Here is a 17,771-nt window from a genome sequence, read left to right as displayed (position 1 = left end):
GACTGACGTTTCTTTTGCTGTTCAGTATATATCATATCATGAGATGACCTTTAACCAAGCTAGATCTCGTACACATGTATCGCATGTTAATATGAACATATTGTTACGTTTATGGGGGTAGATGAAGGAATCACATAGTAAAAGTAGGACTGTATAATTATAGCGTGGTCGCGTAGGAGAAACCTCGATGTACTTAAGTAGAGAGACTGAATGAATGAATGAATGAATGAATGAATGAATGATCGTTTTAAGGCCATTTTCCCTGCTAGAGCGGGGGTTAGCCTTGCTGGCCCCATGACAATCATGGTTCCCTGTTTGAGGCAATGTTTTTATGGCCGGATGCCCTTCCTGACGCCAACCCTTGGTCACGCTCTTACGATGCGCAGGGATACGGTGTACCTATTCTAAACCGGGGTACACACCGGGATCATTCATCCCAGCAAGCTGGTACTCAATTTGCCGACCTCGGAAGGATGACAGGCTGAGTCAACCCCCCTGGCGTTAATTCAGCGATTGACCGGGATTCGAACCCAGGATCCGAGGATCCCAAGCCGGCACCCGAACCGCTAAGCCAACACCAGAGAGACTGTAGCTCAATGTTGTTTATGTCTCTTCACACAAGGGGTGAAGCAGTGATAACTAGTTAGGGATTAAGGTTAGTTTTCCCCAGTATGTGATATTTCCTCTGTGATCTTCCCTTTACGTTTTGCTGGAAAGGCCGGCCATGAAAAACATCCTTTTAACGACAACAACCATCCTCTGCATGCCGACAGAACCCAAACATTACCGATCGGACTAAGCCCCGCCTACAAAGGACCATAGGAAACAGGCCACGCCCCTTAGAGACATGATTAGCCCAGAGGTTGTGGGTGGGGCGAAGTGGGAAGGATGTTCGGTGAAGGAAGAAAAGACCGCCTCTGTGTCTCTCTCTGTCTCTCTCTCTCTCTCTGTGTGATCGTGGACGATCGTGTGCTGACTGTGTTGAGTGCGTTTTGGGAAGCGAGGAGCTCTTTTCCACGTCATCAGTGTTTTGCAGGAGGTTTTGGTCGACTGCTGGGCTCTTGGAAGCTGAAGGCCGCGTTGCACTTGACGGTAGAGAAAAGAAACTCGAAAGGAGGCCGTCTAATCTGCTCGCCTCACGCTTGTAGTGCCTTCGGCGCGCGAGTGGCTACCCCAGTTTCAACAGCCGCCAAGCTCCTAAAAGTACTCGTTGCTAAGTGCCGGCACCAAGCTAAGTGCCGGCTGAAGGGGTTTTATTTTCATTTTATCTTTCCCTTGTGTGTTTTTGAGACTGTGGAGGGTCCCTCAAAATAGGATTTCGTTTTACCTCAGCCTTCATTTTATTTCTTGATTTATTTTCATTAAATCTTATTTGTTGAATTTCCTTGTAGTGTTTACTTGTTTGTGGTTTCGGAATAACCCATGTGTTTCGTGAGATAAATACCTCGCACCTCTTCCCTCTCGCACATCAAAAATAACCGCTATATTTTTGGCTGGTCGCCTCGGGAGTAAAACTGTCTCGGCTATTTGTCCAAGGCTGGTCTTAACTAGCTACGGACAGGACGATATTTAGCCCAATATTGGATGTGACAGATATCAAGTTTGAAGAGTCAAATTAAACTAACTATTGAAAGTATTTACAGAAGCCATTTTAAAATGTTTTTGAACCGAACAGAGACAGGATATATCTAAATATATATTGTTATAATCGTGAGGGTGGTTGGGAGGAAGGGAGGGTTCAGAGATTGAAGTTAGGCTTAAAGTGACAATTGGGGGACAAAGGGGTACGTTCTTCATGGGGAATGGAGGCCAGGAGCAGAAATAGAACTTTAATATGATCTATGCAATTGCATTGAGGTTTATGATCAGTTCCCAAAGCCATTAATTTGAAAGGGTGGAGTTTCCTGAATCATAGCCAGCATGGGGTAATGGGCTTGATTTAAATTAAAGCTTAAATCGCGTAAGGATGTCTCGTCTGGTGTCCTCCCTACCCTGCCCCATCTGAAATCGGACCAGGGCCGGACTGGGTCTGCCATGGAAAATGGTGGCCCCACATGTGCTACGAATTAATTATGTGGTAAACTTTAGTGATACCAATAAATCTATACTATAAAGGAGCCGTTTGTCTGTCTGTGTGCGTCGCCATTTTTCTCAGAGATGGCTGAACGGATCTTCGTCAAACTTTCAGGAATTTGTCAGTGAGTGCCTGGGAGAGTTTTCGACCAATTTGTTTTTCTTTAAATATTAGAAGAAAAAAAAAGGTCCATTTTTTGGTGGATTAAAAAAAAAAACGCTCTATAGTGCGTAAGCCCTTTTGATTAATGACAGTTATATACAAGTCCACATATGCATAAATAAATACAAAAAAAATACCAGACATTTCAACACAAATAATCAAACAAATTAGATGCAATCAAACAATTCCGGACATGGCCAAAGTTGGTGATAAGTCTTCTTCTTCTTCCTGAACATCATCAAACTTAACTCAGAAACATGATCAATGGCACATTCACCAGCATATGTTCAATGAAAAGGTAAAATGATGATTTGACATTTGTGATGGATTCTGATTTGGATGTAATTGCTTTTCCATTATATTTGCCCTCATTTCAAATATATTGTTACTTTTTCCCTTGAGCAACGCCGGGTACTCCAGCTATAAACGCTTATATACTTTACTCGGGATACAAATACAAATACAACTTTGTCTGGAGGGTAACACAGGCTATGTGGCCACAGCCGGTCCCACAGCTTAGCTCTCACTGCCACACATACTGGGCTTGACTCTCACCGGACCATGATGTGACCTCTCCAAGACTCGTGAAACCGGACAAGGAACCCCACCATGCAGGCACAGGCCTTATATGGTCACATCGGACACCCCACCCTGTATGCCCCACACAGATTGGTGGTTTGGCTGTAAATCTCAGGGAAATCCCTCCCTGAGCCTCTCGACTATTTCTGAATGTTTGAAACTTATGTATTCACACCAAAGCTAGTGCCTCCTTGGCGTTGCAATGACAAATCCCCAAATAAAGCATATACAAGACAAGTTACACCAGGTCGAACATTGAAATGGTTTCAAAAAGAGAAAGGGCTTAGGCAAACATTAGTGAGGGAAGATGACAGGTTTCTATACAAATATTGATGCATAATCCTTCGTCACAATTAAATTACCTCACTCTTACGCTAATACATGTACTGAGGGAATAACTATTTCTAAGCTGTACATTGGTATACTGCTTGTAGCAGTTCATCTTATAAAGTATATGCCTTAACGGATGGAACTCTGTCATATAATTTGACAATTCCAAATATAGTTCAAAATGATGCAAAATAAATGTACAAAATTGTTTAAGAATATTTGGAAGACACCTTGTATGGTCCTCCATGATAACGAAGTCCTCGTGCGTCAGTGTGTTCATCCGCGTCTGGTGGTGAATTTGAATAGCCTCACCACTTGGACCTACAAAAAAAAGGAGATTAAAACAATCCATAAATTACCTATAAGTATGCTGAGAGTTGAGTCCAGCATCAGGTAAAATACTGCATATCTTGCTTTGTCTGAACTCAAATACAGCAGAGTCCCAGTACAATGAATCCCAGCATAGTCCCAGTACAATGAATCCCAGAATAGTCCCAGTACAATGAAGCCCAGCATAGTCCCAGTACAACAAGCATTCTGAGTACTGCGCTGCAATACATGTCCCCTACCAAAGTTCAAAGTGCCATAACTTTGTCAAAAATGATCGAATATGCAAATTTATGCACGGTTGATGCTGGTTTTCAAACTTGATCTGAGGTATGCTGAGACACATGTGTGTCACGCCTCGCCTCGTTGATAAGCCTGCAAGGTCGCTCCGTGGAGCGGCCTGCACGTATTGCACTGTGTGAATTATATAATTACTAACTCATGGTCTGAGGTACTAGCGATTCAAGAGATATCCATTTTTTAAATATTTTCGTTTAATTAACGATATCTGCCAAACCACGAGACCTATCGCAAATTCCAAAAGGACATTTTAGTAGACTGACATGCTGAACAGATCTGTGAGGTTTCCCTTCGATTGGATCAAAAATGAGGGAGGGGCTCGGTTTTAAAGGTTCATGCTTAAAAACGTCATAACTCTGAAACCATGTGATGCATGACGTCATGCTTACTCATTTTTTTGTTCGTCATGGGTATGCGATTCTGCCTGCAAAGTTTGGCCTCGATCTGTTCAGCCGTTGCAGAGAAAACAGGGTTTTCGTGTTTTCACGAAAAACAATATAGCGGCCGAACCACGTGACCTGTGACGTCATAATTACCATTAAAATATTCCACAGACCGAGTCCCCCCTACAGTGAAAATTTGATCTCAATCGGTCCAATTATTGCAGAGAAAATGTTTTTTAAAGGAAATTAAAACTTAAAATGGCACTGAGTTAAGGATCATCAGAATTATCAGAATTACCAAAGTTCAAAGTGCCATAACTTTGTCAAAAATGATCGAAACGTCGTGAAGTTCGAACTTGATCTGTAACTTATCATGAGGAAACCATGTACCAAGTTTGAAATCATTAGCATTAAGAGTTTAGAAAAAAGTCCGGAAAACTGTTTTTTGCGTGACGGACTGACGGACTGACAGATGGAGGGACGGACGGCGTGCAAACCTATAGTCCCCTCCAGTGTACACCGGTAGGGGACTAATAAATCCCAGCATAGTCCTAGCACAATGAATCCCAGCATAGTCCCAGTACAATTAATTACCAGCATAGACCCAGTACAATGAATCCCAGCAGAGTCCCAGTACAATGAATCCCAGCAGAGTCCCAGTACAATGAATCCCAGCAGAGTCCCAGTACAATGAATCCCAGCAGAGTCCCAGTACAATGAATCCCAGCATAGTCCCAGTACAAGGAATCCCAGAAGAGTTCCAGTACAATGAATCCCAGCATAGTTCCAGTACAATGAATGGGAAGTGTTTGAGGGTTTGCGAGGTTAAGCCGGGCATACGGGTGGATTTCTGAGGTCTTTAGAGTATCTATTGAACTGAAAAACCATTTAAAGGGGTTTTTTCGAGTTTGCTCAAACCCTGCAAGATGTCAAAACAACCAAACAAACAGTAATAGGTGAGAAAGATCAAGATTTTACATTCTTCACTTCGCATTTACAATTCTGCCAGTCCATTTTTTTTTTCATAGGAAATCATAAGAAGCAAGTATTACAAAATAAATTACACAAAAATAATCGTGCATCAATAGTATCGTTTATGTCAAGAAATACAAAGAGATTCGATTTTCGAATTCACCCATGGGGAATGTGTGCATCCATCTGCGTCTGTTTGACGTCATCTTCATGCGCATGCGAGACGGTGCAAAAGGGTTGATGAGGGCACGCTGCGGTGGCAGCCCACTTAGCTTGGTGCGCAACTGGGAGTCGGCACTGCCAACCTGGAAGCGGCCTGGCATGCTCGAGTCTTCTTTGTTTCGCCCGGCAAATTCTTCAGGAACATCTAAAGAAATCGACAGCGAGTCAGCGGTGTTTCTCAATTCCACGGTGCATAAAAATAAAATTGACACCCGTTGCACTCAATTGCTGCAAAGGGAGTCTAGTATGAGCAAGAGTGAATTAGGTTGTCATTACTGTGCCTGATTTTACTTGTACCCTCTCAAAATGGCTAATGGCAAAAAATGCTGAAGCACTTCCGAAATATCATGCAAAACTGCACGATTTAATTGGTTCCTGAAAATAAAATCATGAAATGAAATGCACCTGCACTCAATTCCTGAGAAAAGTGGTCGAAATTGGAAATGTGCAATTTAAAACTGAAGGCACCACCAATGAGTACAACCGCTCAGGTTGGACTAGTCGACACTCAAGTCGTCAAAACGTTACGTGTGATACTTCCTGTTGATCTATGCCAGTCTAACTTACTGTTCTGCACAAGGTGGAAAGGGAAGAGGAGAGGTCATTTATCGAAACCAATAACAATATCTTTATCATTGGAATCTCCCGCGATGAAGCTAACTCCGAGGGCCTTTCACTCACTTACCACAGGCAGGTTGGTGGTCTTTCTGTCTTCTACCGACTCCTCTCCGGCCTTGCTCCCCCAGCTCTACTGGAAGTCCTAGCAGTGTCCATGTGTTTTATACCTCTCCCACCCCCTCCTTCCCATTCCTCCTCTCCCCAAGCCCCCTCCCCCTCCCACAGATCTCCCAATGTCCTTGCTCTCAAATGTTGTACTTGTGCGCTTCCCTCTCTCTCCCCATCTTGTCCCCTGTTCCTTTTATCATATGTTTTATGTGTCAGTTTATCTTTTTGTGATTGATGTTAGCTCTTACACGAGCCTTGATCTTGTACACAAAAAAACCAAAAAACAGGACCACCGGCCTCAAAAGGGAGATCTGAAAGCACAATGCCAGCAAGCGGTACCTCATGTTTCCGCTTGCAAAAAATCTATTTGAGGAGAGTGGGTGGGGCTGAATACCATTGCCAGAGCTCGGATGGTAATGCTGGGTACCAGATAGTACAGTGAGATCAAGAGATATCCCTGATCTCTTGTTGGACATTTAGTACATCCATCTATTGTTGAGTTAAAAGAGGAAACGTGTCCATGGTAGAAACTTTGGGGTGGATATTGAACGGCCAAACGGAGATTAACGAGATGGAGAAGAGATAATGTCTGAGGTCGACAGCAAATGATGGATCCCATCACCTCGCTGGATATATAGAGAGAAGTTCTAACTGGTCTGGAGTTGAATGGATCAGACTTGGAACATGTCTTGTGGATATAAATGATGACTACAACTTCCCAAGATGAAGGCAGCAAAGCATTATTTCAAATAAAACACACTTTTTTATGAAAAATTAATAACGAAGCAATCTTTTGATCATCAATATATAACGTAACTTTACACGCGAAACCTCCAATTTAACTTCCACTGGTGACTTCCTGGCCCATGTTGCTGACTAATTGTCTTCAGTTCTCGAGCACTTCGGAAAAGTCAAATTGGTGCATTGAAAGTTGGCAAAGCCTTTGACAGAGTTTGGCACACAGGCCTCCGAGCAAAGCTCCCAATGTATGGTATTGAGGCTCAGCTAATCTCCTGGTTTTCCAACTTACTGGGCGATCTAGCTCTACCTGCATTGATGGTGCCCTCTCTGCCCCCCCCCCCCCTTTCCCCAGCACATTAATTATGGTGTCTCACAAGGTTCTGACATCTTGCTCTTCCTCTTTCTTCTTTCCATCAATGATCTCACAGAAACGAACAACCCTGTCCATTCCCGCTGATGGCTACACCAGTTATAAATCCCAGACCGTTGATGGGATAGTGCTCTCATGTCTGGGGCAGCACTCCTCCATCAGTCATTGTATTCTGGATTGCAAGGCTCTCTGACTGATAAACAATCCTACTATGTCTAGCCATCTCCAACCTTTGGCCCACCAATGAGCACTCACTCTCTTCCTTGTGCCTCTGATGCTAGTACCACAGTCAATGCTCTGTCAAACTCTCTTCCTGTCCCTCCTCCTCCTCTTCACTCTGTTTGCAACACCAGTCTTGCTTCTGCTGCATTACCCTCCCTTCCCTCCGTACTAATCACTAGGCCTCCTCCTTTTCTCACGCACGACATCTCTTTGGAAAAGCTTCCCGAACAGCGTGCTCCCAACGTTGATCAAGTTACGACAATTCAAGTCATGAATCAATCATTCAGATCTCATCTAATTCATAAATCTTCCCATCTCCTTTCTTTGCTTTTTCACGCACGGGGCCACCCTTGGTTTTGAGCTCGACCCTTCTTTCCCCAGTAGAGTTATTTAAAAAATAAAAATAAAAAGCTACATTTGCTGTCCAATTGTAGATCTGTATGCATACATTTAAGGATGAAAAGTTAAACATGTGATTGTAATAAAGTATAGTTATTGTGATAGCAAATCAAAATTTGACTTTAGATTCCATTTATTAGGGGGCAAAATATCTCATCGCCATCATCACCACAAGCATAATTTAAACATTCTCATAAATTGTTCTCACTACATTCAAGGTGATAAGGTGCAACATCTGTACCATATGCAGTGATGTAACCCAGGGAGCTACTGATGTCATGCATGCGTTGAGGCCTGCGTGGGATAAGACATGCTGGAGAGGAAGGAACGGGGAGGCTCTCATCAGAGGTCTGGCTACTGCCTTCCTCGGAGTGCTGGCTGCGGCCCGACAGCACGGGGCTTCCCGGGGCTTCGGACACAGTGCTGCTCGCATGGCTCCTCACATCACAACTACCTCTGTTGAAAATGATGACAGGAAATGGTAACGTATTATTACATGCACATTAAATGTCATATATGAAACAGCATTCAAGCAACATACAGATCTACACACAAAATAGCCATCGGCAGTTTATAACAGGTTTTACATGATTTTTGCACTGCACTAATGAACAATTGCTTCTCAACTGGAAGTATAAATATAAAAGATTCCTCGCCAGTTTATAGCAGGAGCAAAAGGTCACAACTGCCTTCGTGGGTGAGAGATATGGTGATGGGTGTAGTGAAAATGTCCAGAATTCATGCTCCAGAATAATGTCGCTTCTAGCTATACCACCCCGTATCGACCACAGGCGAATGGGCATGTCGAACGCTTCAATGGGATTATATGGAGGGCCGTCACGCTAAGCCTCAGGTCCCTCGGCCGGGGCCTAGATAAATGGGCTTGGTCACTACCTGCGGCGCTGAACTCAATCAGGGCTTTACTATGTACGGCCACCAACCAGACTCCTCACGAACGGCTGTTTCACCACCCAAGGAGCTCGGGTAGTATCCGATCTTTACCTAGTTGGCTCGCTGAGCCGGGGCCGGCCTACCTCAAACGCGCAGTTCGCACGAGCAAGTACGATCCCCTAGTGGATAAGGTGCAGGTACTCCAGGCTAATCCCGAGCATGCTCGCGTGATGATGGCTGATGGACGCGAGTCTACTGTCTCCGTACGCCATCTCGCCCCTTGCGGGGCCATCGACTCTTACGGGGACATCGACGAACCGATTTACGAGTCTATGGACTCTCCCGGGGCTCTGCCTATGGAGCATCTGCCGTCCCTCCCGTCGCCAGATACACCCCTGCCTGAAGGCACTGTGGTGCCCCCTCCGACGCCTGCCTCCAGCGGCTATTCCGACGCGGGGGACTCCGGGCTTGGGGATGTAGTACCCGGTAGTTTCCGGACCCATGCTGGCAGGGCAATTCGCCGCCCTGACCGCTATGGATGGACCGACTGACATGGACTGACATCGCTACTCTACTAATGCTGTCGCATGCTTGATTCCTGCCTAACGGCAGTGTAGTTCTAACGGCGGGGAGAATGTAGTGAAAATGTATCCAAGTTGAACCCAGGTGTGATGCTCACTTGAACCACTGAGAGGCGTCTATAAGAACTCGGACGTCCGCGGCTCCGGGCCACTCCTGCGACATTTAATCTATGACATGTAGACTCGGATGGTGCGTATTTGCAGATACTCTAGGCTTGCTTGCATTGACTAATATTATTGATCCTTTCTATATGATGCCATGATCCTGATATATATATATTGCATGATTGTATTCTACAGGATGTTGCTAGAGATCAGATTGTCATTAAACCTACCTACGGGACAAAGTTGTGGACTTGATTGATTTTCACTACAATGGTCATAAACGTTACAAATAAGGGAGGTAACTTGCCTCCATTTTGAATTATCCTAATTATTTGGACAGACCTTTGGCCTGGCTAGGCTTCTGGGTCTATATCGATTTTGATTGTGCCCGAACAAGGATGAAACGGTTGGAGTAGTTGGCTTCGGATTCTTGTTGGAACATTGTGCTTGTATTAATAGCTATTCATACCTCTCTGGCAGTTGAGAGGCTGCGCTCACTGTCTAAAAGACAGGCCGTGACGTGTTATAAACTGCCACGGAATCTTTTGCATCACTTTATGTTGCCAAACATGGAGGGGAGAGTAATTGGTTGAAGCCTTTTGATGGGTGAGAGACATGATGATATTGAACATGCACACCACTGCAGAAAGGGAAGGTAAAGGTATGCAAACTCGCATCATGTTAAAAAAAACAAAAACATTTTATACACCTCAAGTACACCTTTGCAATGCAATGGTCTTCCATCAAGACCTTGCAATCACCGTATGATTAAACAAAGCAAATCTATGCTCCAGTTGCAAATACAAACTAGAGCGAAGTCTATGGCACGCCATTGCAAATCCGCACTCTTCCCACGTAAAGCAAAGTTTAAAGATCACAATAAGTTCCACCAGAAATAACCCAATTTCAAATTTTAGAGGTAAATCATTTTTTCCCCGTTCTGACCCCTGCGACCTTAAGTCACCATCCCCTGGTGTATGAACCAAGGATCAAATCCAAAAATGTTACATATCTCACATGTCCCCAATGTTGATTGTATGTACAAAGTTTTATTTTAAAAATGTGGCCATAATTGCATTTTTTGGTATTTCACCTTTTGGCCCTGCCCCTCAGGCAGAGCTAAAGATAATACTGCTCTCGCACCTTCTTGCTATGTGATGATCATAACTACCAGGTGTGGTGATCATAACTACCAGGTAGGAGAGATAGCATGACAGACAGGATTACAATATCCCCCAATTTTTTTTCAAAAAGCATGGGGATAATGATGACATTTGTGCATGCATGACGTTTTTTCACCCTTTTTGAAACGAAGTGCACCCTTGTAAAGAACAGAACCAGCCCTTATGGGGAGACAGCATCAGAGCTTGGAACTTTTGTGAATTGAAAGTCCGGTTTCAAGTCGCTTACGAATTACATTTTTTTCCCAGATCAGCAGAAGCGATGCTGCAACAACCTGCTTATTAACTTCCCCACCAAGGGTGGACAGAGGGTATATTTTCACACCTGTCTGTCTGTGAGCAGGATATCTCAAAGTTACGGACGGATTCGGAAAAAAAAAAATTGGTGGACAGTTTGCATGTGTGCCAAGGACGAATCGATTCGATTTTGGTGAAGATCCGGATCCGATAACTTTTTTAATGTTTCTTCACCATTGAGTGATCGGGCCAAAAACGATATATAGCACGACATCTCAAAAAGTTGTGGATGAGATATGGACATGGACATTGAAACCAAAATGTGTACCAAAAATGTATTTGAACAGGAAATAAAACGAGGCCTATTCACTTTATCCCCATTGACTCTAGAAACATACGGCACAAATGGATGATAATAAAACAATAGTTATTTACATAATCGATGAGTTGAAATCACAGAAGAGATTCAAAACTTGGTGCTTCCAAATGTTACACTATTTTACAAACCGAGCTGGGTCTACAAAGTTTAATCAACCAGGACCTCTACCTGAGCCTTAGAAATACTACCCTGTTCCCCCCAAAATCGATATTAAGTGTTCGTTTGTTATTCTTTTCGAGGAAAGTCTTTCAACCATTGCATTACTTGCAGACTTTGATTTACCACCACCAACCTTTCCACATCTTCATAACCGACCTCTTTCCCCACCCCACCAATTGTATACACACATCGTCCCTCTTCTTTATTTACTTCATTATCCTCAAATTTCTCTCATTTGTAATTCACACCACTCGCAAACTGAAAATCTTAATGTTGTGACCCGCACCTGGAGGGAAGCTTGTGCATGTGCGTGGGTGTGCGCAGTTTAAACACCTGCACGTCATACGCATCATAATCGACCTGGATAGGGATGGAGGTCTCGGCTTCTCGACCAGGGGAGCAACCTGGAAAGAATGTACATACAAGTACAGGGAGTAAAATGGAAAGAAATACAAGGTAGCAAATACTAATCAAAATGATTAAAACGGTATATGAAGGTTTAAACTGCAGTGCAATTCATGATAGTAAGCCGTCACCCTTGTTTCCAGTAAAGACAGGTGTGAAAGCAAAGATGCATGCTCTCACCAATTATTTTGCCGATACATAGTAATAGACAAGCACCTGTTAAAGTTAAACAAAGGAAAGGCAACAAGTATCGAGTGGATGGCCAATAGAGTTGTGGACGATTTGGACTATGCCGAAGATTTAGCGCTCATCTCAAATACGTTTGGAAAGATTCAAGAAAAGAAAAAAAAAGTTTAGGAAGAAGTTGATTGAAGGTGCAACAACATTTGTGTATCGAGGAAAAACATTGGATAAAAGTGGAGGAACTGAGAAAGACATTCGTGGCCTGGATCAATAAAACAAACGAAACATTAAGTGTTTCAACAAAGTATGGTCGAATTATAACATCATCAGCAACTGATATTAAAATCCTCAATTCCAATGGAAAGTCAGTTCTTTTGTATGGTGCAGAGTGCTGGAAGACAACCAAAAAGATAAAGAGTAGAGTAACGGTCAGCCCAGACTCGGTGGTGAAACGGTCAGATCGGACTCGGCGGTGGAACGGTCAGATCGGACTCGGCGGTGGAACGGTCAGACCGGACTCGGCGGTGGAACGGTCAGACCGGACTCGGCGGTGGAAAGGTCAGACCGGACTCGGCGGTGGAAAGGTCAGACCGGACTCGGCGGTGGAAAGGTCAGACCGGACTCGGCGGTGGAAAGGTCAGACCGGACTCGGCGGTGGAAAGGTCAGACCGGACTCGGCGGTGGAAAGGTCAGACCGGACTCGGCGGTGGAAAGGTCAGACCGGACTCGGCGGAAGAACGGTTAAACCGGACTTGGTGCTGTAACTGTTAGAGCGGAGTCGGTGGTGTACCGGTCAGACCGGACTCGGCGGTAGAACATTTAGACGGGACTCAGTGGTGTAACTGTTAGAACGGACTCGGTGGTGTAACGTTTAGACCGGACTTGGTGGTGTAACATTTAGACCAGACTCGGTGGTGTAATGGTTAGACCAGACTTAATGGTGTAATGGTTAGACCAGACTCGGTGGTTTAACATTTAGACCGGGCTCGGTGGTGTAATGGTTAGACTGGACTTGGTGGTGTAATGGTTAGACCAGACTCGGTGGTTTAACGTTTAGACCGGGCTCGGTGGTGTCATGGTTTAGACCGGACTCGGTGGTGCAACGTTTAGACCGGGCTCGGTGGTGTAATAGTTAGAGCATCCGCTCTGAGTCTGGGAGGATGGTGGTTCCATCCCTGCTCGAGTCATACCAAAGACTATTTAAGAAATGGTACGTGCTACTTCCTTGCTTGATTCTCCGCATTTAAAGGAATAGAGCATGGGCAAACCACCACAGGATGGTAATAATAGTGCAGGCTTTGAAGGGCCTAATGGTTTACTCCTGTCCACAGTTCCTTGTACAGGCACTCATATTATTGTTAACTTTGAGAATTTCAGCAAAACGCTTGAGAGGAATTTTAAAGGTTTCCTGGCCAGAAAGGAACTCTCAAATTTAGCAATAGGAGAAGCACAAAATATATCAATGAAGAAATCAGAGAAGATGGAGGTAGCTCAGGCACATATCCAAGAAAGATGAAGACAGTTTGATAAATTAAACTATGTTCCGGACATGGAGAGGGAAATGAGAGGAAGATCAAGAGAAAAAGAGGAGCACAAACAGCAATTAAAAAAATAATTTTAGGTTTTTATTGAGACGTTGACACTCACAGTTTGAAAATAATGTGGTACAGTACATTAAATTTCAGGGAAATTGGGCCAGGGTTTAGAGATGTATAAGGAAATACACACACACACACACACACACACACACACACACACACACACACACACACACACACACACACACACACACACACACACACACACACACACACACACACACACACACAATAATGCAATAAATTCACCCACCAGTTGATTTGCTTGGCTTTAGTTTGGAAGTCACTGCCTTTGGGGAAAGGGGCAGGGGGAGAGGAGAGGGCATAGAGGAAGGGGCATCATATGCTTGCCAAGGAAAAGCAGATGTTACCAGCACTTGTTTCAAAATATTCACCAAGATCAGAGATCCTAAGGTTATTTCCATTGCTTAAATAAAAATATATGGGAAAATGGGAATAGAGCCTCTGATTGCTGCTGTGAAGAGGAAAAGGTTCAGATGGTTTGGTCATGTGTTGAGGAAGGATGAAAGTGACTGGTTGAGAAGAGTGATGGAAATGAATGTAGAAGGAAGTAGAGGACGGGGAAGACCGAGAAAGACTTGGCTACAGATGGTGGAAGAAGAAATGCGGGCAAGGGGGTTAACAAGGAGAGATGCACAAAATAGGGCAAAATGGAGAAGATTGTCATGGGGACCGCAAGGCTAACCCCCTCTCTAGCAGGGAAAATGGCCTTAAAATGCATGTTGTTGTTGTTGTTGTTGTTTTTTAAAAATAAAATAACAACACCGTCATTTAACTGTTAAATACACTAATATTGAAACCAACAAGGAAGTAGCTGATACTCTAGGTCCCCCACCTTTAGGGTGGTATGAGGAATAGATCTGTATTATATGAAAGCTAAATCTTGAATATCTTTTTGAAATATCGCATACACAAGCTAAGTTACCGAGATGGTTGCCATTGCAACACAATCACAGCCGTGATCGAATAAGGTTGACATCATGTCATAAGGAATAGATGTCTGAAATATGAAAGATACATGTTGAACGTTTTTTGAAATATTGCGTACACAAAAGTACATGGACAGATGATCGGTCGATCAGAGCTCATTTTAATGTCCCCCGTCTTCGACCATGTCCGTGGGGCGGGGGGGGGGGGGGACAAAAAAGACCCAATTACAAGGCCAAAACATTTCTCCACACTTGAGTCCACGGACCAGATGCTATGTTAGGGAAATGAAGAACACCATCAACAAAAATATAAAAATAAAAATCCATTTTACTTCACAACGTCAAGGTAAAAACCAAAGGAAGTCAACTCCTTCATGAGATAAAATGACTCCTTTGCAGACCCTATGACTCTCCTTCACACAGTACTTGGTGCTTCTGTTGAGGAAAAAACCCAAACAGGGACATGCACAAGCTAGTGCGTAAGCTATGAAGTAGGAGATGGCACCTCTCTGAAAGTCGAGTGTTCAGAAACAGTTAGGAGGAAACAAAAACTGTTTCATTCAAGGAGACCGATAATTTGAAGCCTCTTTACCAATTACAAATTATCACCAGAAGACATGCCAGGGGACGTATCCAAGCAGTTACAATAGTGACCGACAAGTACCAAACTCCACAATACAATATTCAAAAATAAAACATCATACCCACCCCTCTCCCCCACCCCAACACGACGCTTACCCCCTTTAACACCACAGACAACGATCGTACAACTCTCCTCTCACTTAATCGTGACAATTCTGAATTCACCTTTCTTGGAGCCAGTGGAGCAAGTTTGACCCGAGGGACAAACGATGAGCAGTAGATATTCTTTGATGTGTAAAAGCTGGAAAGGAAAAGTTGGGATTAAAAAGAAAAAAGAAAAAGAAAGTCTACACGCATGTGCATTCAACCCCATTCATGTGTCAAGATCGGCGGTTTGACAATTCAACGCCAACCAATGAACACATAAACAAAGACGATCCAATAATCACCAAAAACCGCACCATTTATATTTACAATTTCGAATATTTTATTTTACAAACATGTGCATTGCAAAGAACCTCCAAATTTGTTTCCCGAATATAGCAAAATCTATATGTACTAGGGCGTGCCCGCACGTACGTGCTTGCCCGTACGTGCTTGCCCGTACGTGCGTGCAAAAAAACATGCGTGCAAACAACAACAAAAAAAAACTTTGAAACCACGTGGCAGTAACGACCACAGAACCCCCCCCCCCCCTCTATTTACATGAAATGGTTTGGTCCATTCGCAAAGCCAAAGCGAACGGCTTGCGAGTACGGTGACCATACCTTGGGAACCACTTGTCCGATTAATTTCAAACCTTGAAAAGGCACATCCTCGGGTCCCCAGCAATATACCTGGCAAGTTTCAAGTATATCGGACCGGTAGTTGTCGAGAAACAGCGGTCGCATACAGACAGACAGACAGACAGACACACACACACGCACACAGAGATTGCTGGAATTATATAGAGATATAACACGGAATAAGTGTATGTATGTCTGCCATATACCCAATGGTTGGACAGCTGGCTTGATGTCACCCAAAAATGCAATCTGAAAAATATCATTTGTCCGCAATTTTGATACGACGGTAAACCTAAGACATCTTCGGAAGTGTTATATTTACAATCGTCAGGTCCACCCAATATGTTTTCTGTCCAGTGTGAAACGACCAAAGCGACTCTGAAAAAGGATCATCCAATGTCGAAAGGTTGGAGCTGATAAGCGTCATGGGCCTTGTTAAGGCTAGTGTATATAGGCCTCAGGCCTCTGGTGTCAACCTATGGGCCAGTGCAATTAGAATTATTTGAGCTATATAACCACGATGTATTACATATGCACATAAGCAGTACGCATGCTTTTCCTTAATGTATGTAACCTGGGTTATTTTTTTTTCAGGAGTAAGTGAGGCAGCGGTCTGTTGCCTATACACCACCCAAATAAAGGGATGTGTCAGAAGAATGTGTTGCAGGCTTGGAACAGGATCACCCATAGGGCAGGTACTCTGCTAGTGTAACTAATAACCCCAGCAACATGTCAAAGGTTCATGGTGAGTTAGTACATTTAACAGTGTGCACATTTGCATTTCCACTTTACCTGTGATTGATCCAATGTGGGATGTTGTAATCATCACCCAACATGCTGTCTTGTGTGGCACATCGGTTATGCAACTGTGATCATCATAATCATCAAGTAGAAGAAAAAGAAAAAACAAAACACAAACACATCGAGCAAATTAGTTTAACGGTTGATCGCAAACTCACAAATATAAGACGCAGCAGCTTGCACATTAATAAATAAATAAAAACGAACTGTGAAATTCACTTAAGTTGCATTTACTGCTTACTGGTGCATAATCCACCATCTCTTATCTTCCCCCATCCAAAAACCTTGATCTTTTCTACCCCCGTTAATTCCCCCCAGATCCACTTTTTTGAAATACCAACTTCTTTCCTGGAAGTCCTAGCAGTCGGTGTCCATGTGTTTTATATCTCTCCCACCCCCCTTCCCATGCCTCCTCCCCCCAAGCCCTCTCCATCCCACAGATCTCCCAATGTCCCTGTTCTCTACTGCTGTACTTGTGCGCTTCCCTCTCTCTTCCCATCTTGTCTCCCGCTCCCTTTATTATACGTTTTATGTGTCCGTTTGCTTTTTTTTGTGATTAATGTTAGCTCTTACACGAGCCTCGATCTTGTATACCAAAAAAATAAAGATCCCTAAAAATGCCAAATAATCAGATCTTATCGTAATCCTCAGTTATGAAATGAAAGTTAAGCTACAATGGCCGATTTATTTGTATTATACTCAACTGTTTTGTTTTTTACACCGAAAACGGTTTGTTCCAGACAGTTTTTGTTGGGATGACTGGTTTCATCCCCATAAGATAATATTATTCCCATTTGGAATGGCTCCAACATCAATCATATTCATGGAAGGGTGGGTGGCTGCAACAACGAAGCTCGATTGTGTTTTTGCATTGTCTATTACAATAATTATACTCAGTTGTTGTGCACGCAGTCTGTGGCTGCTGGTTACATCATTTCTGGAAGCACGGCTGTACTGCTGATGCCCCGTTACCAGTACGCTGGTATTCATTTTGCTGACATCGGAAGGATGACAGGCCGAGTCAGTCCACCTGGTGTTACTTCCACGGCGCAACATGGGCTCAAATTATTCAAGACCCAATGATCTTACCAGCCACCTTAACTGTTATGCCAACACCAGGCATATTC

At 43.6% G+C, this 17,771-nt stretch overlaps 1 protein-coding gene across 3 annotated transcripts in view; it reads right to left on the bottom strand.

Moving 5' to 3' along the window:
- The window catches only part of DEPDC5 (DEP domain containing 5, GATOR1 subcomplex subunit), a 159,917-nt gene that overhangs the window by 88,998 nt on the left and 53,148 nt on the right, over positions 1-17,771 (bottom strand). For all 3 annotated transcript variants that reach the window (XM_068135206.2, XM_078767894.1, XM_078767893.1), the window contains exons 17-23: positions 16,636-16,709; positions 15,284-15,359; positions 13,780-13,816; positions 11,627-11,744; positions 8,049-8,263; positions 5,291-5,494; positions 3,376-3,466 (exon numbers count right to left, since the gene is read on the bottom strand). In XM_068135206.2, coding sequence (XP_067991307.1) covers positions 3,376-3,466; positions 5,291-5,494; positions 8,049-8,263; positions 11,627-11,744; positions 13,780-13,816; positions 15,284-15,359; positions 16,636-16,709 — 815 coding nt within the window. The remainder of the gene's footprint in view (positions 1-3,375; positions 3,467-5,290; positions 5,495-8,048; positions 8,264-11,626; positions 11,745-13,779; positions 13,817-15,283; positions 15,360-16,635; positions 16,710-17,771) is intronic.

Source organism: Myxine glutinosa, chromosome 14 (assembly GCF_964187855.1).
Source record: "Myxine glutinosa chromosome 14, kmMyxGlut1.1, whole genome shotgun sequence".
Taxonomy (NCBI): domain Eukaryota; kingdom Metazoa; phylum Chordata; class Myxini; order Myxiniformes; family Myxinidae; genus Myxine; species Myxine glutinosa.
The sequence above is the reverse complement of the archived record's forward strand: the minus strand, read 5'-3'. Positions and strand labels throughout refer to the sequence as shown.